At 40.3% G+C, this 27,932-nt stretch overlaps 1 protein-coding gene across 4 annotated transcripts; it reads right to left on the bottom strand.

Moving 5' to 3' along the window:
* Positions 1-40: 40 nt before the first annotated feature.
* tsc22d3 (TSC22 domain family, member 3) lies at positions 41-21,685 on the bottom strand. 4 transcript variants are annotated; one of them, XM_077609240.1, is made up of 4 exons: positions 21,349-21,685; positions 20,914-21,233; positions 1,997-2,048; positions 41-1,464 (listed from the first exon to the last, which is right to left on the bottom strand). In XM_077609240.1, the coding sequence occupies exons 2-4, from the start codon at positions 21,231-21,233 to the stop codon at positions 1,207-1,209; spliced, it is 630 nt and encodes a 209-aa protein (XP_077465366.1). In that variant the 5' UTR covers positions 21,349-21,685; the 3' UTR covers positions 41-1,206. The 4 variants fall into 4 exon arrangements, with proteins under 4 accessions (XP_077465366.1, XP_077465365.1, XP_077465367.1 ...); XM_077609239.1 differs by having other exon boundaries at positions 20,914-21,264; positions 21,349-21,684; XM_077609241.1 differs by lacking the exons at positions 20,914-21,233; positions 21,349-21,685 and adding an exon at positions 4,861-5,172.
* Positions 21,686-27,932: the final 6,247 nt, after the last annotated feature.

Here is a 27,932-nt window from a genome sequence, read left to right as displayed (position 1 = left end):
TGAACTCTACAAGTTTGGTCAGATAAGACAAAAAGACAGGTTATGTAAACATAAGGTTTATTGCAAATGTGCAGTTGTATCCAAAGAGTGTAACAAACAAATGTTTTCTGGATACTGTACAGCAACAATACCATTATCTTTACCAAACACACAAAGTTTTAGGACTAACTCAATCACGACTTCTCCCTGTGAATTTTAAACACATGGTCCTGGTAGTTTGACTCCACTTTCTGCTGTTTTGATATCAACAAAAAAGGGGGAAAATAAAGTCTTTGGTAGCTCAAAAACATCAGCAGAGCTCGAAGTATAGAAATAGATTTCTCGCTTGTACTACATACAGGCACTGTTGTCATGCCGTCGTTGTTAAAGTGGCAAACAAAACAGCAGATAGAGATTGTAGACACCTGAAATACCATCTTCTGCTTGTGTGTTTACCTTGGGAAAACTATTTTAGATGAGCAAATTATCTTACAAAACAAACATTTTGTCAAGAGTCAAAACAAACGATAAGAAATGGAATATGGCAGGTGAATTTACCCCTATTGGCAACAAGCCCCGATTGCAGCCAATACAAGTTATTAATCACAACAGCGTATGAATCAGTCCATCAACTCAATTACATTGCTGGAAAATTTGACCTGCGCTCATCTTGTTGATTATTTTTTGTTAATGTGCATCAACAGATAAAACAGAGGATAAGTCCATGTTAATGTGCAGCTGGGAATCCACCACACTTTCATTGGGGTATCCAACTGATCCACGAGACGGGGGGTGGGGGGCTCACTGCGTGTCGACAAATCTTAGGCGGGCCGACAGGAAGTAGCCTCACTCGCGCTCCGACGTTCCGAATTAGCACCGACAGGAAGAGCCCAATCGAGATCAAAAGGACAGTCACTAACGACTCTGTCTGTAAGCAAGCGCTGGTTGGCGTCCGCCGGGCCTACTCTTGATTCTTCACGCTCGTTTTCCAGAAGAAAACGGCGCAGAACTGGACGGGATGAGAGGACGGTTCGACGCCACAGCGTTGGTCTCAACTTTTTGTGCTTATCAGAGTCAAGTGTTTGTCCCATCGGGCATTGGCGGACATAAAGCCACGCCCTCAGCGCCAAGACGGTTTTTCAGCGGTTATTCTGTAGCGCAAAAATAGACATGGAGGTCCATTGCTGAAAAGGGACAGTGGCTCTGCCCGCCCCAAGGCAGAGCCACTTACACAGCAGAGCCAGTATTGCGACTGCAGGTCTTCTGCTCAGACATCACCTGGGCACTCTGATTGTCCAATGGGAGCAGGGCATCAGTGGGGATGCGAGATTGGAACTTCTCCATCTGCTCTGGACTCGCCAGGTTCTTCAGCAGGTAGTTTTCCCTCTCCAACTGGTCGTTCTTTTCCGCTAACTCCTTGATCTGCTCTTTGAGGATTTCCACTTCCTCCCGCACCGCATACATGAGGTGGTTCTTGACCAGGTCCTGAAATGGCGATGAAATCAGTTTACTTTGTGCATAGGACTCGTGATAGAAGACTGAACTCCAGATTGATCTTAATTGGGAGCATTTTGCCCTTAAAATGGAATTTTCCATCTGCTCATGTATATGCAGCCGGTAAATTAGCTAATTATGCTGTTATTATAATTAACGGTATCCTGTTGTTGACAATGCAGATGTTGGCTTTTAAAGTATTCAATCAGTAGTGGGTCAAGTTATCTACCTTTTTTAGGCTAGGGGCTACTAGTTACTAGTTAAGAAAAAAATTCACTGACACTTCAACTAACAAAAAATGGCAAACTCATTAAAAAAAAACATGCATGCAGTTTGGGTGAGTTAACATTAAGTCAATAATAACTAACAGTCAACATCATATATATATATTTATATTTGTTATTTAAAAAAACATGCATGCAGTTTGGGTGAGTTAACATTAAGTCAAAAATAACTAACACAACATCATTTATATATATATTTTTTGTTTTGTTATTATAGCATGTTTTTCCTGCAAGCTTACCATTGCCTGCTCTATCTTGTTGTCAATAGCCACCACGCTAGCACCAGAGGCACTGCAAGAGGAAAAAAAGACATTTTTAAAACCATAAACTTGTAGACATACAAGAATACAGACATTTATTTAGTACAACTGGTGAATGCAGAGAGATCTAGCACAAAGAGAGCAAAATGGCAGACAACAGTGTCCTCTTTGATCAGATGTTTTTTGTTTTGTTTTTTCTTTGATGCAACGGTCACACAATGTGGCCTACTTTGGTTTCCAAATACATCAAACTGAATGGAGAAACTCATTCATTGCTCGAATTCAAAACGTTTTTCGTATATTATTGCTTTTCATGGCAAGACTCCTGCTTCAATCGTAGGAGCATTTAAATAGGTAAACACCCAACGAATGGAATAGTTCGACGGGATGATGTTTACCTGTTGTCAAGTTTGACTGATACGACATCTCCTCCGAGTAGCGAGGAGAAGAAAGATATAGAGAAGTTGTGCAGCTCGTAGACGGCCACCTCCATGGATGTTTTAGCGAACATCTCTGTGCTCATGGTCAGTGCCAGACTCGATTGGAAAATGCTTTTCGCCACGTTTGCGAGTCGGTTCCGTCTTCTAAAAAATAATGCACTTAAGTCCGCTTCGTTGCTGTCTGTCGATGCACTAAACTGCCAAGGGGCAAGTGCGGTGTCGAGATTGTTTAAGCTTCGCTTCCTAGCCGAGCGACTGTCTGCTGTGCTATTTTCTGATACCCGTCGCTATATAAACGCCCGTCCCTGTGACGTCATTTGACGCACGCATAATTTATGCAAATGAGGTCTTCGGATTGGGAGGGTGTTGCGTTTGGGCGTACTGGGGAAACTTGGCATCGTTTGCAGGAAAAAAAGTTTCAGTCTTTAAGCAGGAACAACTTTTACGTTAATTTCAAGGCAACACGTAGAGCAATTTTAGCACTATTATGGATAGGGGGACGATCTTTTTAAAAAGCTTTTGCAAATACTTTACGTTAGTGCAAAGTGGGAATTACATTGACACTTTGTTCATTTATTTGGAAGAAATCAAACGAGAAATGAATGTGGATGCACGAGGCAACGCTCATGATTTTAATTTGGATCAGCCAATGTAGGGCTTTGTTGTTGGCCTAAAATTATGTTTGTGTTACAAACGTGCGGGGTGCCCATCAAGGAGATAAACAACTGATAAACACGCCTGGATTATCGCTCATTGCTTCTTTGTGACAGAATGTACAGTCCTATGCACCACATGTGCAGTATCAAGGTACTTTTCCGTTCTGTTTTGTGGTGAATTTCCTCTCCTTTTGCGCTCGCGCTTTGTCGCCGTCTCGTGGCCACATTGCATATTACACGCAGAATAAGATGTGATATGGTGAGATAGAAAATTCACACAAAGGCTTCACAGACGACGTTTTTTATGTACAGTTCAAGCGTCTTTTCCGAGCTTATCTTAACCTAGAAAATTCAAATCAGACACATTGTACTTTTGCATACCAACAACGAGCTAAATCTCACTAGACGAATCAGTCAACTGGTCTGAACTTTTGACATCATGTTATGTTTATGATGCAGTATTAGCAAAGTACAGAGTCAAGATTGTGGTACTTGTTGCTCACAGAGCTCAAAAGGGAGGGAAATAAACGTATGCAGTGCGCACGCTCAGAATTATTGTGCAATGCTACTTGTTTTCACACGTACAAACACCTTGAACGTGTGTCCGCCGCTGTCACACTGTGTTCCCATTGTATCTGTGTGCTGATTTATTGCTTGCTTCTACTTCCTTTTAAAATGTTTTTGCATGACCCCAATTGTTCCAAAATGTATAGATCGGCTCCATTTTTGCACGGCAACTTGACTTCATAATCTGATAGAAGATAACACCCTCAGAACTTTGAGAAAACATTTCACGCAGATTATCTGTTAACTGACAATTCTTCTAAGTGGAATTCTGCAAAATAAAACGCATTTGCATGGAATTGCCATGTCACAATGGGAGCAGAAGAGGGGCTTCAGTCAAAATATGTAAAGGCCGACCTTTGATGGGCCTGTAAGGTTAAATTGAAGACCCACTCTGTGGGGTCATGGGGGGCATTTATGGCCAAAGTCTGCGACGGTGCAGCTGTCAGCTTTAATATCAAGCTCTGCGCTCTTGGGGTGACGGGCTAATCTTTCTTGCCCTGTTACAGTTCCCTTATTTAAGAGAGGGGAAGTTTGCCATCTCCTTTTCCGAAAGATAACATCAACATCCAATCAAATACAGACTTAAGGGCACTTTTAAGTTATTTGCAATATCACAGTTGCAGCAGTTTAAGGACAACAAATGTGACAATTGTGACACTCTTAGATGTACAAATTCCCTCATACCTATGTGGAAAACTTCCCAAACCGGTCTATGTTTGGTGTACGCTAATCCGTTCAAAAGCTTGTGATGATGGGCTGCTCTTTCCAGCCAAACGTTCCTCGCGCCGCAGCCAACAAGCTTGTATAACACTGTGATTCATCTTCACCAATAGCTGAAGACGACTCGGGCGGAACCATAACACAAGAAGTGCTTTTTAGCCATCCCAAATAAAGACCGCATACCGCTAATGCCAACTGCAAAAATAAAAGTCCCGACCTTCACATTACAAGGCACTGATTTTTGGATTGGAAAAAAAAAACAGTTACAACCAATAAATATGAAGTCAGAATACCAAGGAAGTCCTAAACATACTGCCCTTTAGTCTGGAATGTACCCAGAAAAGCAATGCTATTTTTAGTATTACTGACAGAATGAGTTCAATTTTGAGATTTGTCAACAAAATTGCATGTATTAAAATCCCTTTCAACACGGAATTATAGGTCTTGCCGCACTACTCACCGCCGATCTGGTCTCTTGAATAGACTAGGTGAGTAAGGAGGCGAGTAGTTGAAAGGTCTGTCGTGGTAGCCAAAGTGCTGAAAGTGACAGGCAAATCTCTGGGGCGGATCGGCATGATGGAGCGCACATCCCGACAAATGTTGAGGAAATTTAGCCTCGGAGAAACATGTGTGACGCTGTCCCATGTTGGCCTCCAAGTGAAGAAGCCCCCTTTTGACTCTTGTTTGCTCCCACAATGGCACAATGGAACAATTGGTTAACATCTCTGGACGGGCCGTCATTATTGTGCGTACCATGCTCAGACTGGCGCTCCATTAGCAACTAAGAGGTTAAGTTTGTGGATAACACACACGGGGTCATCTGGAAGCATTTTTTTTTACATAACAGCTTGTGTAAGAAAAAGCTTTCATTTTGTATTTATTTTTTTGCCCACATTTTACTTTAAAAAGAAAATTTCATGGCACGCCGCCAAACATGATCACAAAATCGGTTTTCTGAAAGAATTTTGAATGTGTTTCTATTTGCATGATTGCTATAGCAATGTGAAGGTTTCTCTTTTTATTATTATTATTTTTTATTAAACAAAGCCTACACTCAAAATATCGCTCCCGTAGCGTTATGGATGATCATTAAAGTGTATTTATAATTACATGTTTATATAAATCTTTTTTTTCTTATGTATATTTGATAATTTCCAAACACCTACTTGTGATTGACGCTGAAATCAACTAAATATGCGTGTCTGCTTCAAAAAGAGCTGCCTGGCCTTAATAATTCATTGTTTCTAGTTTAAAATGAATCCCTCAGCATTTGATTCTCCTCCAAATCATAAGGAATGAATAAGTACCAATTCGGGGCCTAGTTATGTCATGATGAAATTTCTTTTCCCTTACCCTTAAACAGTCAGTCTGTCATAAAAGAGCATTTGCGATCACTCCCAAACTGAACAGACACAAGCCCAACTCTCAAAACTAATGGATTATTTGGGAGAAAAAAATTCCTCCGAGTCGATGGAGTCATTCCAAACTGTCAAGTGCGACTGGCAATTGACAACGTGGCGTTAAACAACATGGGACCGTTAAATGCTATGTCAAAGGCCCTGACATTTATGTGACACTTTACAACTCAAACAGCAGGGGTCTCATCATTACAATATATTAGTTAAAAATCACCCATGCATTTTCTGTCATGCTTGACCCCATGACCCTTGCAAGTGAGCTGCCATTGGGTGGGATGTCAGATAGACTCGGGACCAAGCACCTTAAAGACGACGTACATTCACACTTCACAGACTGAGGTCGAAACCACCTGACAACATTCATCTTTTTGACCTCAGCTGTCGTGACGTTGCGTGCATGGATATATCTAAATAGATATTCTCTCGGCTCCGGAATGATGACATGACACTGACGGGGACATACTGTACTGTACTGTACTGTACTGTAGCAGCAATCCAGAAAAGAATCTTTTAGATGCAAACCGCGCTTCGTATTTATGGCAAAGCCACAGGACGCATTAGCTTAGCATTGTCGTTGTTTCCTATAATTACATATTTGGCGATCTTTGCCTCACATGGTTAAATTTGTGCAAAAAACAACACTCAAAAAGGCAAATAATGTGGCTTTGGTTGTTAAGGCTTCAACAATAACAAGAACTAGAAATAGACCCCCTGTTTACATTCCAATGTCAGTGTTTTTATTCATTTATTTTTTTATAAACATGTAATTCACTGGTCAAAAACATACAAAAATGCAACCAGAAAATGTTTAGAGCTGTAATTTTTGTCACCATTTTTTTGTAGGATTTAATGGAGATGAATTTTAAGATGGGGCGCTTTTTAGATACTTAACAAAGCAATTTAAGCGTTTCAAATGTATGCATTTAAAGGTTCCTCTGGGGTATGTTAATCCTAATTACCGTATTTTCACGACTATATGGCGCATCGTATTTTTAGCCGCAGTGTCAATAACGAGTGCTATTTCTGTATTTTACACACACAAAGGACGCACCGTTTTTATAGACGCATCCAGGCATGGCAAAACATACACCAGCTTAAACATACCCGCTACACCCACACGCTAAAAACACGTTTTTAAAAAGGCAACGGAAGCAAAACTCAGTTCGGTTGTACTTTATTTAGCCATTTTACAATATACTCACGTCATCATCACCCACAAATCTATCAAAGTCCTACTTTTCTGTGTCCGAATTGAACAATTGTCCAAATGAGTCATCGAAAACGCTGAGTTTTATACGTTCGTCCAGGCAGCCACAATCCATTCACAAATAGTAGCTAGCTCGTAGCTAGCGTAACTTTTCCAACGCTGCTTTCCATGCTTCGTAAAGCTGTTGATGTCGATGTATACAGGCCACAATCCATTGGGTGTATTGACAAAAGAACTACATATCCCAGCAGTCACCGCGCAGTACTTTTTCTACGGGGAAAATAGTAGAGTCGGGGGCTGCTTGCCGTAGTTGTGAGAGCTGTAGAGGATGGTGTACCCTATCGACTGATTTATTTTATTTTATCCTGATAACAATTTTAGTATTGGTCCATATATAAAGCGCACTGGATTATAAGGCGCCCTGTCTATTTTAGAGAAAATTTAAGACTTTTATGTGCGCCTAGTCGTGAAAATACGGTACATTGCATTATTTGATTAGATGTGGGCTATCTTGGCACGCCCCCAGCTCTTGTCCAATCTTCCTTTTAATTTCCCTGTTTTGTTAATTTTATTTTATTTATTTATTTTTTTTTTTTTGTCTTGTTCCAGCCGGGTGTGCAGCTGCGAGATCCAAGTCCCAAACAACTGGGACCGACCCCGAGGGGAGCCAAGCCACCAAGTATGTGTATGTGATTTGATTTGATGGTGTTTATTTGCTGCACTCGGCCACGCGTTCTCGTTCCAGCACACCTCAGCGTGTGTGAGTTTTTCATACGAGGGTGACCGATGCCCCGCTAACACTTGGAAAACACAGCGTCCATTCCCAGAGACTCCAGCAGGTTTTCCTGCCGAGTTGTGGAGCGGACTGGGTGTCACCTGTGACATTAGGATGAAACAATCAAACAAGTTCCCACGGGTGAATGTGGAAAAAGTCGTGTATTGACAGCTGGCTATGTTAATTTTTTCGTGTTTTTGGCACTTTTTAAAGTCAAGGAGATAGAACAACTAAAAAAAATTAGGTTTCTGATCTATAATAATGGCTCAAATATGTCCCGGATGAAATTATAAAGATGAAAATGCTTCCTCAGTGGTGAAGATCTCAATTCGACATACGACTATGTCAGTAATTTTTCTGGATTAATTCAAATTTGCAACCTGCGTCGACATTATTACGGATTTTTTTTAAGGAGGGTTAATAAATGTATAGTATGGAAACTTTGGGAATGGTTTTTTAATGACCTTTAAATTTGTAATTCATTTTTTAGGTCATTTCAAATTGATTTTATAGCTCTTAATCCTGATGCCAAAGGGATTGACAGACAAACAGTTGGCATTTCTGGAAGATCCAGGGTAGAAAAATAATGGTGTTTTTATTTCTTTTGAGCAGATAGTACAAGAAATGCACAAAATATTGAATAATATTTTCATAGTTATGAAAGAGTCAACAAATTTCCTGATTACGGGATGAAATAAAGTTTTTATCTAATCTAATCTAACACTATTTACCCATATACCCACACCACGTTTTTCTCTGGAAATGAATCTATAATCATCTTACTTTGTATAACCATATCGTGTACCAACTCACACATCCAAAGGTTAAAGTTTATGCCCCGATTACTACTTATTCTTTAACTTGACAAGATTTACATAATCTCCTGTCCACCTAAAGAAGTGAGGTCATCTTCTAACCTATCAAGTTTTTATTTTCACATACCGTAATTAATTTATGACCTCGAACTATACAGTAAAGATGTCTGAATAAATCCCATGTGATTGATGCTGTTGCATTACATAGGAACGGCTTATGTGGCTCAAGATGATGGATATAAGATGTCATTGAATGTTTACATATATGACTTTGAATAATTGCAATGACCTGGTTATTTTTAGTCTTTTCAGCATTGAGAAGTGAAACTAAAAATATGCATTAAAATCAGGCCACACGACCATCATATAATTATACAAATTGGAAGCGTGTGTGCTTGTATCGTGACGTATATATTCTAAAAATGAAGACATAACTATTGTGAGGGAAATCCGCTCCCTTCAAAACACAAACAGGAAATACTTCACATATTACTCTTGAACTTGCAGTTGGCCGCAATATACTAGAACCATTTTTTGATTTTCCTGCTTTCAAAAAATGGCCAGAGGAGCAAGTAAGTAAGTCAATAAAATCCTCTGTTGTCGCCATTGCATAAAAGTTCAAGTCAACAGTGTTGCGTGTACGTGAGAGGTGCAAAGTTCAAGACGCCGTCCTCGTATCACATTTGGCAGGCACGCAAAGAACACACTCGGCGACACACAGCGATCGCTACCTTACTGTACACGCCAAGGTGCGCGTTCACGCCTGAATGTCAACAACACAATACTTTGTGTCCGTGCGTGCAGGCAAAAATAACACGTCGACACAAAAGTGACTACGCTCTACGTGCGCATCAAGTATGTTAAAAAAAAAACACTAAGTACAGTATGGAAAAAGTGCTGAAAATGATCAGTAGGCGATGAATATTCAGGAATTTAGTGTCTATACAAGTAAATATTCAATTTTTTTTGTTAATTCACCAAAAGTTTTGTACAGTACAAACAAATTCAATCAAAAAAATCATCCTTTTTTTCCCCGTACAATTTTATCCTCATTAGTTAGTAAATCCAGTCTATAAAAATCCATTTACATTTGTGTCAATAGAAATTGTATCTTCAACAAAACTAATATATTGCACATTGTTTTGGATTTGGGAATCTCAGACTAGCATAAGGGAGAGCAACAAACTTCTCAAAGGAAGTCAAGTGCCCAATTTTAACATTTGCTGCTTCACAACAGGGAAACGTTGAAAACCACTAGTATTTACAGTCTTTCTTTTATAGTTAGATATGAATGTGACTGATGGCTTTGTGTACACACATGCCAACATTGGCCGTTAATTTATGGCTGGAATGTCTAGTGGCTGTTTTTCCAGTTGCAAAACCTCTCAACAAATTTGGCTTTCCTGCTAAAAGAGGTGTGCGAGAGGCCTTTTGTTGTACAGAAGGTGCCCACGTCAGCAGCCGTCTTATCTTGAAGTCTCAAACTATAGCAGCAATCCCATACTCACTCAGGCAATGAATGATAAAAACAACTTTCTAGCTGGGTGGTACAACGGTAAATCACATTACATAACAATCAAGTATCTCAATATGGTTTTCTCTATGACCCTATAAACATTCTAATGATTGACAATCAATTATCAGATTAAAATGGAGGGCAAACCCTTCTGCAAGGAATTTTAATTCCCTCCAATTTGGTTCCAAATAATAGACCTCACTTTTTCATGCCACAGCAAATAAAACATTTAATACAAAATACACTCCATTGGGGTAATTCTTCCATTTGTACTTGTTATTCTTACCGTATAATCCAGGGATGGAAATACTGTCTGAGAGGCAGGAAGCCAATTTAGGGAACTACTATAGCTTTTGCAGAACAGAAACAAAATCAGGCATTTCTTTTTCCCACACTCTGGTGTTCTATTCTATATCCGTCGTTCACACATTAGCTCATGTAAGCGTGCAATAACAATGTTCTTATTCATATTATGAGCCCCTCCAATGGATGATATTGTTAACTTGAATTAAACCTTTAAAGCACCACCAGGAGTTCCTTAGCAGGTAGATCCCCCAATTGAGCAGAACATTAAGAGTGAGACTGGAGGCTTGCAAAATGTGTCCAAAAATGATAATGAAATTGTTCCTGTTATCTGGCGTGTCTTGCCTGCCACCTTGTGCGCACTCATTGGTTTGCTGCCGTGTCCTCACGTCGCCTCTCAAACAAGCAATGCTGCACAGCCCCTCATAAAAATGTATTGTTAATCCCGTCCTTTCACGCAGACTGTGAGCTGTAAATCCTCTCTAAATCTGGCTCGCTGTCAAGGTAATTATCCTGTCTCTGACCTGTCTTGTCTGGTACATATTAAGGCGCAGGTACGCTAGTCAATGTGTCAAGCACCCTGAGAGAAAATGGTTGTTATGTGATGTCATGCTACACACATGAGATTAAAACATGTTATGGATCATTGTTGCTCTCTTGGATTGCTCATTGAATTTTTGATTTTTTTTACTGGGTCATTGGGTGTGTGTCCAAGGTCTTTAATCGTGATGTATAATCATATGTTAGATCAGAGTGTGTTTTCTTTCTTTATGTATATTGTCTGACAATGCTAATGGAATGCTTTACTGACTGACACAACTGGTGAAAGTTAAGGAGTTTCTGCAAAATGCGCGTGTTTCCTCGAGCAGAGATAATGCAACCACATTTTGATGCAATAGTTCCTCCCTTTGGCTGCAAGCTTTCACATTACACAATATATTTGTCAGTGAAGCACAGTTATGTCGACGCTTGAAAATCCCGTCTGCAAAATATTGGAGGAGGTAGCTTTCATAAAAAAATAAAATAAATGTAATATTATGATACGTGCAATACGTCAACCGTGATTAATTGGTCAGTGTCCTATTCAGGGTAAACCCCGCTTAGTTATTGGAGATAGGAGAGTTATGCAAGATTAATAAATCAATGTTTTGGTTTGACTCAATCATCATATTGTGTGTTTTTAGGAGAATCTGAAAGTTTAGTTGTTTAGTGTGTTTTTATCAAGATTTATTGATAGTGTACACATACAAAGAAAGAAGATATGATAAGATTGTTCATGGTGTACTACGGCTTAATTAGTTATTTTTTGCCGTATTTTCTTTGGTTCTTTATCAGCCTTTTTATCAAGTTAGCCCTACAATAGAAGTATTCAAATGTTGTTTATCGGAAAGACACGATAATGAGAAAAAAAATCCTTTCATCAGGCGGTCAAACCGTTGGGAAAGACCAAAGTGGCCGTGCAAACAACATAACAGGAAAATACAAACATGAGTGAAAAAGAGAAGGAAAGCAACAGAGGCAAAAAAGGCTTTTGCAGCTGTTGTTAGGTGGCGTTTCCTCTGATTGGAGCCTTTGGCTGTACTCCCAGTTCTTGAGGTAAACGTTTCAACGTTGAAGACATATGACTTGACCTAAATGCACACTTGCAGTGGGAAAATAATGCCAGGCTATATTTTAAGTTGGAAATCATTTGTCAAGTGAAACTGGGTTTTGTTGTTGTTGTTGTTTTGGAGCTTCTGGATGAGGACGGAATGATTTGCTGATTAGAAAAGCATATTGCAAAGCCATTAGAAATCTGGGAACTTGATCACATGGTTGGAGGCAAGTGCAAAAAAAAATAGTGTTAGCCTCGTCGTGTAATGGGATTATGGTGATAAGAAGGGTCTAATTGTCTAATCTGTACTGTGACGTGTCGCATTGTGTTTGCGTGGTAGATCCATGACGCACTATTTGAAGGATTATTGTGGGACAGGGAGTTTTTTTTATGTACTGTCATGATGTATATGTGGATGGTATTATCACTCAGCGTTAAATTACAGTACAGTATGCATACGTACAGTATTTGTGTGTGTTAATTTGTTTTTAAGTTCATTTCTATGGGAAACATTGATTTGAGATACAAGTTCAGTCCTGGAAGGCATTAAGCTCGTATCTCAAGGTATCACTGTACCTGTGATATGCTTATTTAAATGACAGTAACCCACTCTGATTTGACATTTTTATGTCCCTACATCCATTTACAACTAACACTGCTTTTCCTTGTCAAGGTCACGGATGGGGTGCTGGAGCCTACCCCCTCTGAATTGAGGTGAAAGATGGGCTACACCCTAAACTGGATGCCAGTGAGTTATAAGGAATTCGCAGAGACAGACAACCATTGGGCCTCACAATCATACCACCACCCAGATGGTGTCAATCCCATGCTGCCCCCACCCAAGTCAGGTGAATATACAAATACACTCTTAGCATAATTTTATTTCTGTTATGTTTCTGGGAGGAAATTGTATGTTAGTCCAAGAACTTAAGTCGCAGTTTTACACCCTTAAGTTACTTTTCTCTGGCTATAAGATCATATTCCACTTGTGTACGTACCAATGTTTTTGCGTAAAGCAGTTAAATGTGCTGGTGTTTAATTTTTTGTGTAATGTGTAAATATACCAATGGCCCCCAGACATTTTTTTTACGTTGAAAGTAAAATACAATGAGGATACAATATATAGGACTACATTGTGGAAGAATAAGAGGAATTGTTATTTTTATGATTGTTATCTTAACCTTCTTTCTTTGGTGGAAAAATAGATAGGCGCGATTTAGTTGGAAGTTCACACATTATTTAATTGACAAAATATTGTGTGTTAGGGTAGGATTACCCCTGTTTTGCCAATATTGGCATAATGTTTGGTCTGCTTGTTTGTTATGTAACATGGTGAGAACAGGGCACGGTCTTCTTCGAGGAGTTAGGCGCCAAAATAATGTCGCTATTTTTCTATGGTCATAACAATTAGTCATGAGACAACCTTCATCTGCTATCATTTAAAAAGACTTCTTTTACAATGACGCCCATTTCTCAGAATATCCAAATTTGTCCACTAGCTGAATTCCGCTTTTATAAATGAAACGATTGTCAACGGAAGCTTTTCACTAAAGCGAAAGAAAGAAAAAAAAGACATAACAGACTAAGACACTGTTGACATAAGAAAATCTCCTTGCCCCCACCCCCCTTTCCTCGCCGCCCTCCACACCAAAGAACTCCGAGGCACTGAAAAGTTATGACCTGAAGTGTTACGTAAATTTCCCCTTCTTTTGTCACATCCCGCCAGAGCAGCCGGCCTCTGCTTCCCTTTTAAATGCCAGCCTGCATTAAGAGCAGACATAAATGGGTTGGTGGAATAAATGGGGCTTTTATGTGCAAGTTCTCCACAAGGATGTGGATGGTTACCTGAGTGGAATCTGCGTAAGCACGTTTGAACTGTTTGCAAGAAGAATGCAGACCTGTTAGAACGTCATTCTTAATCCCAGTGCAAGGACGTTGCAAAAATAAAGGATGGTGATTTTTGTCTTGAAGATCAAACCCGTTTTTTTTACACAGAAACTAGATTCTTTGTCGTAATGACTTCAATGATAGCATCAGAGTGAGTGCATGGAAATTTGCAGCTTCCTTCATCGGAGCCCAAAGCGAAAACTTTCATTTTTTTTTCCCAGTCCGGTTTTTAGTTTCCACCCAAAATGGCAATTCACAGAGAAGGCGAGAAGAATAGATAGAATGAATTCCTTCCCCCATTAATCTTTCTTATACTTGGAGAGCATACGAAAGGAACACATTCTTTGGCGCTCGTCTAACAGAAGTTGGCCAAAAGGGGAAACTTGATTTCCGTCACTTAATGGCGAGCACGGTGCTTTTTTGTCTGTCAAAGTGCTCAATTTAATAGCAATCACAATATCTGGTCTTACAGAAAAATACTCGCATGCATTTACATTGTCTAATATGCAGGGAATAAATATAATGTGTGTCAATGTTGATGGGAGAAAAGCCTTCTCTGGCATTTCTCCTTCTGCCCTTGATGAAACTATTATTTTTACATGCAGCTTATACGGTCTTAATGTGAGTCATTTTTTCCTCCCATCATGCCTCAGTGGAAGGAAGGCAAAGTTATTTAATGTTGATTGTACAATGAAATAGAATTCTGCCGGCGCCAAAATGCTAAAGAGTTTCTGGGTGCAACTTTTAGCTACGGGGGACATAAAGATAGAAATGAGGTCTTGGACAGGATGCATCTTGTTATTTGTACTCATTTGACTCTGCATTTACGCGCCCCCTTATCTCACACTCCATCTGAAGGCTGGGGAAACATCCAAAAGCAATCATAGATTTACTGAAACTTGGCATGAGGGGTTGTGTTTCAAATTTCTCTCTTGCAGACTTTTGTCTGATCGGGAACGGAGCCAGGGATAGAAAATAAGGAAAGCACAGATTGCGGGCCAACTTGGACTTTATGTGGCATTTTCTAGCCTATGAGAAGTTTGATATGTTTTGCAATGTTGTCTCCATCGTGTCATCATAGTCTCTTGCTTGCAGAATATTTTAGATTTGTGCCCAATTGTGTGTTCGTGTTACTAAAAGAATGTGGTGCCGTTAAAGGTAAGGGGTTTTGCATGGAGAGAAGCTCAATTGGAATTGAGTTTTTGAGAGGATTGATGTTGAGTTGTCAAGTTTTGTTGAAAGCAAATTTGTCAAATCTTGTTTTCTACACCAGAATGTCCTCATGAGGTGAGGTTTTTCCTTATCTGCCGTACCCAAGATTATTAGGATCCCCAAAACGTAGGGTCATTCCATCAATCCATGCCATTGAATCTTTCTTTGCTCGACAGCTAATAAATTGAATAGCAAGTATATTAAAAAGAAACACACGGCTAATATTTTAGATTCTTGCACGCCACCCCGCAGGCCGATAAACCGAATAGTGCACTCGACCCGTCTTGCATGGGTTACGCAAGGTATGAGCACATCTAATGTCTATTTTAAGGTTGTAATTGTATCATATTGACTATTTGTGAAACTATTAGTCAGCGTTGTCTGGTCTCAAGTCTCGGAAAAGTGTGCGCGCCGATGTGTGTGCGTGTGTGTGTGTTGACAGACTTCTTAACTATCTGAAAGGGTGCCATTGCCAAGGTCCAAATAGATAAGCCCAGCGCACAAGTCTCCAAAATCTCCACCCTCAGTCTACTGCATTATATAAGCCCAAATGCTGCCAAAGAACTGCAAAGTCGTCTGAAACGTCAAGTTAGAAATCGGGAAAACGAGGGAATGTGCATTTGTATCGTTATTTGAACGAAGAACCGTTTATGCCTCATTGTTTTTGGTATAATTCCCTTTTTTCAACGTCGTCTTTCAGTCGCTATTCAGCATTGTATTAAGGTGTGTTTGCGTGACAAAGCCGAAGGTTTAGATTTCCAAACGCTCGTTGCAGACACCACAACATATTTAAGGCTTGCCTGCAGCACATTCCTAGACGCATGGATATTAGTGTTATGATGACGAGCAGTTATAATTACAACAGAGAAAGTCTATTGTATCTTGTTTTTGTCATCATTTGGTGCTTAGAGTTTGTCAATATTTTCGCGCTTATGCCTCAATGGTGTTATGGCCGTCGGTGCGGGAGACGCCAAGGTTTTATGAAGGTGCTGATGAGAAGCTCTTTGTAATCAGCAAGCTGTGATGTGGAGGATTTGACTATCTAAGGAGTATAGATTTATAATCCACCTTTGGTACATGTCTGAGTCACCAGTTATGTAGGATGGAAACGCTTAGCTGGATTTGTTGGGGTTGTACAGCACAACAGCATTAGTGTGGGTCACCTTTGTGACCTATTTATCCCCATCAATTGTGTTATTAAGGCAAATGTATGGTTATATGCCGTATAAATGAAACTTTTATTTATACAGACTCGACAAACTATGCTGCAAAGAATCAGTCTATTTTGCAAGAAAATTGTAACTTGCTGATTAACATTGAGATTGACATTATTTCAGGTCATCATTATTTTCAAGGATTTTGCATGACCAAGGAAAAGAGTAATATATGTTGTTAAAGTCTTATTACATTCTCCTGCGGATAGGCTCTACTTGTACAGTAAAAAATATAAAATATTCTTAAATTATGCAAATATCTTGAAGACCAAAAAGACAAACAGATTGCTATTTGTGTCAGAGGAGTGACATATATGAATGCCATATAAGTGTGATCTTGCATCAAGCTGCAAGGTTGAGGGTGTGTCTTGTTTTTTGCAAGCCTCTTTGGGCGCTAAATGTCAAGCATGCACCATGAATCCTAAAACAAAAATCATCCATTTGGCAGCCAGACAAAAAAGGTTCAATGAGTCCATAATGATTTTAAGCTCGCTACTTCCTCCCTAGAACAAAATCATTGTTTTTTTTTGTTTTATTCACCTTCATTCCTTTTGCAAAAAGTCCCATAATAGCCTCAAAATAAAAACAGACTCAATGCACTGCATCCTAAACATTGCATGAGTAGTAAACTGTGATCCCTCATTGTGAGTGAAGTAGATCGTATACAGTTAGAAGTTGATTTGGGTGCAATTTTGTCTGCCCTATTGCTGTGTTGTGAAGTGTCCTCTGCATGCTTCTGGGATAAATTCATTTTATATGTGGCCGGAGGTCGGGCATACTTCCCACAGAAGCTCATCGAATGTTCCCGCATAACCTTTTGCCCATGAATTCAATAAATGCTTCTTGCAGCAAAGCTATTTTTCGGTCTGAATTTGGATTGCAGAGCGGTCGGTGCATTTACTCCCCATGGGGTCTGCGACACAGCTGGATACTGTCTCCACTACATTGTTGGAAGGCCGCTCAGTAGCCCACTGGACCATGGCCAGCGCTCTTTGGGGATCTGAGGCCGGCTTGAGGGACATTTTCAGGCATGAGCTACCGGGACATGAATGTCGGGACAGATTGGACAAAGTCTTTTTCCGAACTCTATGCTGGAAACGTATGTGAGAACACCTACCGACCGACTACTTGTTTTGGGGAAAAGTTTATCTCAAGTTTTTTTTGTTTCAGTAGCAATTGATCGTGAGAAGGAAAAGGCTATTTGTCAGATCCTTATTGAATGAATTTTAAAAAAAGACCTTTTGTGTCTTACCTCCAAATCCACATCATTTATTTCACCTATTTGGGATTTTGAGCCACTTATTAAGACTGGTGCTAAGTCCTTAACGTGGCAGGTCGGGGTGTTTAGTAGCTTCCAAATATCGACGAGTGACAGTCTGAAAGAAAGGTTAGCAAAAGTAGGGCTCTCGTCTAAGCGACGGTTGCTTTCTAAAGCTTCAAAAGTGAGTCTGCTTATTTCCTTTTAGTTTTATTCGCAGGAAATCAAGCCCAATCCCCTGCCGTCTTGCTGGCTGGATATCCTAGCAAAATTCATTTTCAGTCCATTTCTGTGATCTTTGTATCATTGGTAGTAGGTTTTCTGGCCGCCCATGTTCTCCCGTTGCTAAGCAAATGTTCCTAAAACTGCCACATGCAAGATTTGACACCCAGAGAGAGGTCAAACCCTAAAACTGGTCGATCTTGGCCCTCACTCAAAAAGTGCTTTTATTGATTATTACTATTCTTGATGGTGACGCTAAAGTCTAGCCGCGACGGCTCTTGAGGAACACGGACCGTTTCAGGAACAAAGTGTACCGAGTGCATGTAGACACTGTTGGTGTGGAAACAGATGCGTGATCATTCTGGCACACGTTGCGTCTGATGCGTAAAGGTCAACACATTCTTATTATTTATTTATTTTTAAATCTTATTAAAGGTTTTGCCACTGGGATCTTTTTCAATTGGCAACTGCCCACTTGAAAGCTAAAATTAACAGTGACTTTGGATATCAGTCTTTGGATGATTTACTGGATTTAGAAACTATTTGATGTGTCTGTTCTCTGTCTGGTTTTAGGAGTCTGGCCTGGCCTGCCTTTCTTGTTTCAGCCAAAGCGCCATTTACCTTCCTAAGCTAGGTGCCTGTTATCTGCACGATTATTAAGGGTGTACCCTCACATACTTTTAATGACATACTTACAGCAGTCACGCAAACGTTCAGCGGCAAGTGCCAAAATGCTGCAGATCAAAATACTCTGACATATATATATACACTTAATTCACCTTCCTCCAGGATAATCACTCCAAATGCCTCTTTTAGAACGTTTTTAAAATGTGTGCATGTGTGCAGGAGCTATAGTACCTTGGCCAACTACAGTTTTTTTCCCTTTTTTGCAAAGCAAGTTTGATAGAATTCTGATCTGTAAATATGAACATATTATCAAAGTATGACTGTGCAAACACAGACTTCAATTAATAATTAATCTTGGTCTCCGAGTTAGAGTAAAGCTCACAACGTATGATGCAGGACTGTCGAAAATGCGACAATAAAAAAAGATTCTTTAATTGTAATGTATTAATCACAGGTCCAACACACTCGTTATATATGAATTAAACAGTTGAGATTTTAAAATGAAAGAATTTTGACTCTTACCCAACCTATAGAAATGTAAATAGTTTGCCCCCCGATAATTAGGAAGCTGAACTGTAAACAACAGAATCAGTGGTGAAATCTTGCCTACCATCCTTAACTGAAAGTTAAACATTTATGTCAAATGTCCAATTTCATCCTGCCGGATAAACATCCGATATATTGTTAACCTTCGCTATCTTAGACAGCTCAGACACAGGTAAAAATTAACAACGTTTTGTTTGGTAGCGGCCATTATTTAGTAACTAGATAAATACTGATAGGGATTATCCCTGTTGATAAACACTGGAATCTAAAGATAACGTGTACCCTTGACATTGATTGTTTTCGCTGAATCTGGGTTTATAGGAGATATGTTGAATAATTCAACTTAAGGTGACCTTTTCACTTTCTACATGCGACAAACATTCTCATTTTATACATCTGCAGTAATGTAAGCAAGGGCTACTATGGTGACTTTGAACATGTTGCCCGTTTTAGCACATTTAGTTTGTTTCACTTGTAATGTGAAGTCCAAGCTTCTCTTTTTATATGGTGCGGTTAGATTCCCAGCCAGTGTGCAATGGTGGATAATAAAAAAATAAAATGTGGGCGGGTTTCATTAGGAAGGGCAACCAATATAAAAACCACGTTAGACTGTACCATGCAAGTCTAACTGTAACAATCTGGGCCAGTACAATTTAAATATTGCTGCAAATTATGGTATAGTAATTCATTTTCACTATAATATATCGTACTATATAATATAATCATATATTTTTTAACAAAATCCATTTGATATGATATCCAGATTAAAATACTGTAAATAAGAATTACAGTATTTTATAAATACAGTATTACATTAATAAAATATCTATAACAAAATATTCCCGAGCATATTCTACGCTTTTTAAAAAAGTTTTATTTATCTATTTTTTAAATAAGATTTATCCTTCACAGCCTGGTAAGGATAAACAAAGCGTTGGTCCAACAGGTGATGTTCTTCTCATAAAGACGTTGTCAGATCGCTCCAAATATTGTGAGCAGTTTTGTTATTGAAAAGCAACTCACATCTGTTTTATAAAATAAAAGTGGCAGGAATGATTTTTTTAACGTGCTACTTGGCCCACAACATGGGGAAATCACTTGCCTTTAGCCGTTTGGGTTTGAAACATATCTGTGATAAGAGTCCTGCAACTTTTCTGTTCTGGACCAACTCAACATGCAAAGTAGCCAGAGATGGGTTTTGTCACAAATTGCTGTTTTATCTGGTTGGAGTAAAGGCTAAAAGTGTCCTGTTTGTCAAGTAACTGTAATGGAAAGAGTAGAACTGCTCATTTGGGGTTTGTATTTGCCAAAAATACTAGCAATCCATCTGGCTGGATTTATCTTTTCCCCGGAAACTCTGTTTTATAAACACGATTTGGCAGTGAGTCGAGTGCAAGCTTAATTGATGCCGCGTCATAAAATTTCACCTCAATGAATTCTGGAGCCTTAAAACAATTGTTTTGTTCTCTGTAGATTTGACTTTGTTTACATCACAACTTTTCTCCCTAACAAAATGCTTTGTTTTGAATTTTCATTGTGATTGTTGGAAAGGCGACTGGAAACACGTCTCGCGATGTTCCATTCCATTAACGATACCTATTTCAGCCAGTCAAACAGGTTGCAGAGGTTAAAAACTGATTCTGATGTTCAGACGCAGATCAGATTGGCACGCCGATATAAATAGAAGACCTTTGGACTGCATGGACTCTTTTATGTAGGTACTTCCCACCAGGAACATTTTCATACACATAATGAACCTATTCACCGTAATCTTAAAAACACTCGTGGGAAAAAGTGCTGATGCGCAGAACCCTGACTATCCACCAAGTTTCTTCCAACATCAAAACCCCCTCCCCACACTGTACATTCTCAGCAAGCTGCATGTATGTGTAAGAAAAAAATGCAAATTGGGAACAAACCTGTGGAAGAAGAGCAAAATAGACAGCATGGTCTGGTCTATGTTGCTGTCGCAGATGCCCTCGTTGAGCAGGAAGCAGGGGTCCCTGACCACCGAGTCCAGCGAGTCCTGCCGCATGATGTTGTTCAGCTTGTCCGTGTTGAGGTTTTGGTAGACCAGCTGGTTGCGGAGCTGACGGAAGTGACTGACGCTCGGCCCGGTGGGGCTCGTCGGCGTGGCGCTCGGGCCCCTGGACGCCGAGTCGTCGCAACCGTTGGCTAGATCCAGGCAGCAGCTGCAACAGTCCAGGCCAATGGGAGAGCGACACTCATCGTCTGACATCTTGGAGGACAGACAGGTGGATGAGGAGGTCCTGGGAGGCCCCAGACCAGAAAAGTCATTTAAGTCAATATCACGCATGCATTCCTCCACCCCAAAGACGGAAAGTCTGTCTTACCGTCACGCCGGCGGTCCACAAGAGCTGCGGCGGCCGGTTGTATTTCTCCCTGAAAAAGTGCAGCCCCAGTGGGCCACTTGTCCTCAGATCACCCCTCCCGCGGAACTGCCGAGTCGAGCCTTTTGTCCGGGGCCAACGCTAAACGCCGCTGCCGTCTCGCTACTGTTTCGGGAGAATGTGTGAGCCCTTAAACACACAACCGCGTTCTCTCACGCACGCATTCGGCAGGAGTGTACTTGAAAGCAACACCCAGAAGCTGCTTATCACTTCTTCTTTTTTTTCCCTTGCACTTTTTTTTTATCGAGTTGTGCTTGAGGACAGAGAGGGCAGGCAGGAGCAAAGGCAAGCACGGAGACGGAGACGGAGAGGGGCGGGGACAGCATTGTGATTGGTAAAAAAAAAAAACAAGCGCCGCTGGTAACACACACCCCAGGTCCTCCTCTTTTAGATTTTAGCCGGGCGCTGCACACGTAAGGGGAAAAGGGAGATAGAGGGCGAGCGAGGGAAGCTTTTTGGAGCATGCTGGAAACGTGCAGCTAAATCCTGCCATGCTGACAACATGAGAAGCTGCTTGAGGGAACACACACAACGAACGCCACGCTTGCAGGAATTCATTGCTGAGTTGTGGAAAAGAAGAAAAAAAACACAGAAGGACGTGTTGTAGGTAGTTGGAGTCAGACATAATAAGAATCATTCATTTTCCTTGAGGCTTATCCTTAATTAATATTATGATTATCATCCCAGAGAAATATAACACCCAGACTGATTATTAATTCAGTTTAAATTAGGGCTCAATGTCCCCAATACTTTCCCAGTTGATTTTTTTTAATAGCAACTTTTGACCAGTAATGTCTGTAGCAAGCTGCACATAATATACTTGACAATTAATATCTCGGATAAATGCAGTGTCTTTTATGACATTTATGGTGATGTGTTTGTTATGTCATTGGGTAAACAGTCTGCTTGAGATCGTGTATGTGGCAAAGTCTTTGTGTTTTTGTGGTGGATTCGAGTTTTATGTCTTTGCAATATGTTTATGGCTGGGCTGAGGCACCATTTTTCATTTAGTTAACTTGTTTTGGTTAACTTGTTACCAGTGGTGGGCCGTCAGGGCCTTCAAGGCCTTCTCCGCTGGCCTAAGAAATATCTGAATCATTTATTATATTTTGTCCATCAATACTTATTAAATAATTCTAAATTGTCTGTTAGCTTCCTTTCATTGCTTTTCCCCCTGGTTGCTCTGCTTCCAGATGTGTGTTTTCATATTGAAGCATTTAACCCAGGGGTCACCAAACTACGGCCCGCGGGCCGGATACGGCCCGCCGGCACATTTGGACTGGCCCTCTGAACAATACCAGAGACGCTATCAGATTTTTTTCCTATTTGGCCTTGAAGACTGGGACGTTTTAATCTTGTGTTTGGTTCATTGCACCCCTGCTGAGCCCACAAATCATCCCAGTGAAGCGGGGCTACGCATTGCTTCTTTGGTGACACGCGCGGGGAGAGTGTTTCCCTTTGATGCACGCGGACACGTCCACCGTTGGATGCGCGAGCACAGTAATACCGAGACATCTGGACGATCGCAGGTGAGGGCGGAGCCCTGGGACCATCGCGGACTATTCAAGCATATAAAAACTGTGCAACCTGTTTGAGAATGGAATAATGGCGAAAAAGTTAGGTAAGAGACAAATTGATTCAGAATGCAGGCTATTTAACCTGGAGTGGATAAACGATTATTTTTTTATTCAATGGAAAGAAAAGGCTGTTTGTCTCATCTGTCAAGAGACGGTTGCGGTATTCAAAGAATACAATCTTCGCCGACACTATGAATCCCGTCACAAAGACAAATACGATAGCTTGCAAGGCCAAATACGAGCAGACAAACTCTCAAAGCGAAAAAGTGGACTACTATCTCAGCAAAATATATTTGTACGCCAAGCTCAGCTGAACCAGGCATCCGTTCGGGCCAGCTTTCGGGTTGCTAAACTGATAGCAAGCAGCGGTAAGCCTTTCCCTAACGGAGAGTTTGTTAAGAAATGTATGGGTGCTGTCGCGGAGGAGGTGTGTCCCGAGAAGAAAGATGCATTTAATGCCGTAAGTCTGTCGGCGAATACAATGACCAAACGCGTTGAAGAAATCGGGAGTAATGTATATGCCCAGCTGCAGCAGAAGACGAAAGAATTTGACTTTTTTTCATTAGCACTGGATGAAAGCATGGACGTGCAAGACACAGCGCAACTGCTCATTTTTATTCGTGGAGTTAGCGCAAACTTTGAGATATGCGAGGATCTGGCAGCCCTCCAAAGTCTCAAAGGGACTACAACGGGAGAGGATATTTTTGACAAAGTGTGCCAAACCATGGAGAAGTTGGACCTGGACTGGTCAAAGCTAGCTAGCATCACGACTGACGGGGCTCCTAGCATGGTGGGCAAAACTCGCGGTCTAATGGGACGCATGAACCGGGAGTTGGAAAAAAGGGGTCTCACCGCCCCGCTACGAGTCCACTGCCTAATTCACCAAGCAGCACTGTGCTGCAAAGTGTTGATGTGAGAGAGACTGCTCTGACAACTGAGCTGAACTTTTATCTGTTAAGATTGTGCATGGCACAACAGAAAGTTAATGTTCCATGGCTTTTTTTTCTATGAAGAACCCAGAGAGAGTTATTTAGTTATTATTTATTTCATAAATAGTGTTATTTATTTCCATTTTTTTCTGTGAAGAACTCAGAGAGGGTTATTTAGTTATTATTTATTTCATAAATAGTGTTATTTATTTCCTGTTTTTTCTGTGAACAACTCAGAGAGGGTTATTTAGTTATTATTTATTTCATTAATAGTGTTATTTGTTTCCTGACTTTCTGTAAAGAACCTGGAAAGGGTTATTTGGTTATGTGTGGCTTTCTGGAAAACAATAAAAAAAAATTAAGCTCCCCTATGATCGTCACACTTTTTCTGTTACAAACTGACACCTGCCCCCCATCAGAGAAGTGAAAGGTTATGTGGCCCTCACAGGAAAAAGTTTGGGGACCCCTGATTTAACCAATCACATTTCAGCCATTATTTGTTGCCAGGGTCAGAAATCTGCCTCAAGGCCTTCACAATCAGTTCTACAGGCTCTGCTGCATTAAACAAGCGTCGATAAGACTGTTGCTTTAACCAATCAGATATCAAGTTGGCAACACCACAATGCCTTGTCGCAGGCGTAGGGATACGTCATTGCCTTCTCGCAGTCGTAGGGATACGTCATCGCTTTCACCAACTATGATTGGCTAGTGATTAGCAAGAGCTACCAAACTGTATCTGGAGCGAGCTGCACAAGCAAATATATTGTTGTCTTGATTTAAAGCCATTTTCAATACAGACTTTTCAAGAAAAAAAAGCTGGACATCATTAAGAAAGGTCGGACAACTCCGAAGCAAGCAAGCCTGTCACAACCGGGAACGAACATTTTCAGCACTAAATCGAATAAAAACGTATGCCAGAAATAAGACAGGACAGGCTCGACTTTCAGCATTAGCTTCGATGGTGATAGAAAAGAAGGAAGAAAGAAAGGAGGATGGATATTGTGTACAGTTAAAAGGGATTTTTGGTGAGTAAAATATGGCTATATTCCTAAATAATATTTCAATTGTGGGCCCGGTTCTGATATCTGAAAAGCTCCAGTGTTTGTATTTAAGCTCCAGTCTTTGTATTTAATCACTAAATGCTGCTAGGAAGTGGATTTTACCCCAGTTTAATTTTTGGCGTTTCACCATTGACGTCCATCGCTGTCTTTTCCCGGGTAAATCACTCCCTGGCCCGGTTGTAATGTCTGAAAGCTCCAGTATTTTTATTTAATCAATAAATGCTGCTAGGAAGTGGATTTTACCCCATTTTAGTGCATTTTTTGCCGTTTCGCGTATGGATGTATATGGACATATCGACGTTCATCGCTGTCGTTTTCCTGGGAAAATCACCCCCCTGGCCCGGTTGTAATGTCTGAAAAGCTATTTGTATGTATTGGTTTAGGTGCTGTTCTTTCTAGATACTCGAGGCTTAATTATAACACTTAGTAACAGTGTATGTTGTTCCATAACGAGGTAAAGATAATAATTACCCACGATATGTGTCCCTTTAAGGCAGGGAGTTTGTCCCATATCGCAATTTTAGGTAACATTGGAATCAATTGAGCAGAGTTTTATTGGCTTATTTTGTACAATATGTCCTGATGTGCTCTAGAAAAGAAATAAAATGAAGCACTCCCCTCTTGTGGTAAGGTGGTAGCACAGCAACTCGCTTTGTAGAGCGCCTCCTAGATGTTTTTATCACATGAGAAAAGAGAAATAAATAGAACCTGACTGTTGATTGTTCATGACTCGTGGAGGGAATCACAAATAAGTTAATTAATTCAGTGATCTCATGTATAATAATTTGCATCAATTGTCCCATAAGAGTGAAAAAAAAACCTGATGTGACTTTTGTATATATTCATACCAGGCTGCCCATTACTGTCCATTTTGTGATCACCAAAATAGAGTAAGTAGTCTTGGCTTACTGTTAACATCTGTTGGTTGGAAATCTCTTTAGAATTGTGAAATGATGCCAACATTACATAAATAATTCATTTGATCAAAACGGCTAGTGTCCCACAGCTGTTAAAAGTAGGTCAATGTGGGGAAAACAATCTCTTGAAATAATAGACAATAATTCAGACACAAGATTGTGTGTTCTTGTGCAAGTACAGCACATTTATGGCAAGAGGAATGTTGTGATCTTGTTTCAAGAGTGTCTTTGTCGGCTAACCAAAACAGCTAGCCAAAATAGGGCCATCTGTATCACATGTTTCCATAGAAAATTGTCTCAATAGATATATGTTTTATTAGGTTACTCAATTAATGATGTGGACAATCAGATGGTTGGTGGTTAGAATGAAACGTCTGCTAAACTGCGTCATTCTTAACCTTAAAGCAACAATAAGTGTGCAATTAAATAATCAGCTCCAACACACACTCCCAAAAAGATTTGTTTTAAAAATCTGAAACCTGAAATGTCTACCAAATGTCATTCCTTCCATGATTAACAGAACATTTTACTTTGGATCCTCAAAAACAAGCATTTTTAACCCTCCAGATGCTCTAAAAAAACAAAATACCACCATCGGAAATAAGGCAAAATACTTCTTTAATATGGAAACAATTTTTGTTCTGCCGAATACTAATCTGAAATTTTCCATATTCCACTTAAACCTGATGAAACATTCCAAATTTTCCCACATTTTCAAACTCTATCCTCGATAAATGTTCTTCACGTGCGGTTCCTGTCACCAATCCCTATTTTTTTCCCAGTTGTCGTATACCAGCGTGGCGCAGTACGTACGTTAGTAGCCATAGTGGCACTTGAGGGCAATGACAGTGCCCGCAATAGTAGCACCGCAGTGAAAATTGCTCTAAATTCATCCCTGCCTCGAAGCTGTAAGCGGTCAGACAGGATCGAATTCAAACACTGCTTGCCGAGATATGGCATTTATCCCCTAAACTTCCCTTCATGGTTCACTCGTCTTTAGAAAGCGGGCCTGGAGCAGCCTGCTTGTGCTCCGGCACTCGTCATTGCAGTCACTCTTTCATCACAGGCAGAAGAGAATTTAGCCCCAGAGTCAAAATCGGGACTGTTGCTGCAGATTCAGGCCATGATTGGAGTCAAGAAAGTATTTAAGATTTTCCAAAACGGAAGTAGGGATCCCAGCAAGCCTCTGTTTTCAAGGTCAAACCTCCCCGGGCTCTTCCACAGTGTGGCTTTCATCTGAATCTCTCTCTCTCTCCACTATGTCTTCTTTATCATCTTTGACGTTGTAACTGCCACTGTTTGGCCTCAGTTTACATCCTATCAGCTTTACACAGCATGTGTGACTTGTTCTATTTAGTGGAATACCCCACGCAGTGCTTTGTCACATGTGCTTTCTGTGAAAACTAAAAATAATCAAGGCTGGGTTGTTATTTTTTTTCTATACTTGCCTCCAAAAAAGTCAATGTAAGGACAACATATGTTTAAACTGTGTCGTTTCCAACAACTGTAGGCTACACTCTGGTTTAGTTAGTTAGTTTACGTATAAAAAGTGTTTTTTTATTTATTATTATTATTTATATTGATTAAAAATGGCTGTTCAACTTGCCCATTGCAATAATGACATGACCTAATTTTTATTGCCAGAATGGGTATCAGGGGTGATAATAATCATGCAAAAATAAATAATACGAACATATAAAATAAGATAAATGAGGGCGGGGTGTTGCTTAAATGCTTGAAGAACTTTGTGATAAGTCAAAATAGCCTTTTAGGTTTTAGAACACCACTTGTTGATTTGGCATCCACTTGACAGCCTACAAGAGATTTTGTTCAGTGATGTACTAAATTATGTTCCACTCGTTATTCCTGTTATTTTTGCTCAATGTATTGAATCTAATTAATAAGGGAAGGGGCCGAGCCCCATTTGCCAAAAACCCCGAGTGACCAAGACAATGAGCTGGTGCAAAACATTGGGGGCTCCCCAGTGTGCTGGCTGGTCACGTGTCCACGCCAGGGAGACATTCAGTCCCCGATTGTGGAGCG

The sequence above is a fragment of the Stigmatopora argus genome, chromosome 9 (assembly GCF_051989625.1).
Source record: "Stigmatopora argus isolate UIUO_Sarg chromosome 9, RoL_Sarg_1.0, whole genome shotgun sequence".
Lineage (NCBI taxonomy): Eukaryota > Metazoa > Chordata > Actinopteri > Syngnathiformes > Syngnathidae > Stigmatopora > Stigmatopora argus.
Note: the sequence above shows the minus strand (reverse complement) of the source record. Positions and strands in the feature narration are given on the sequence as shown.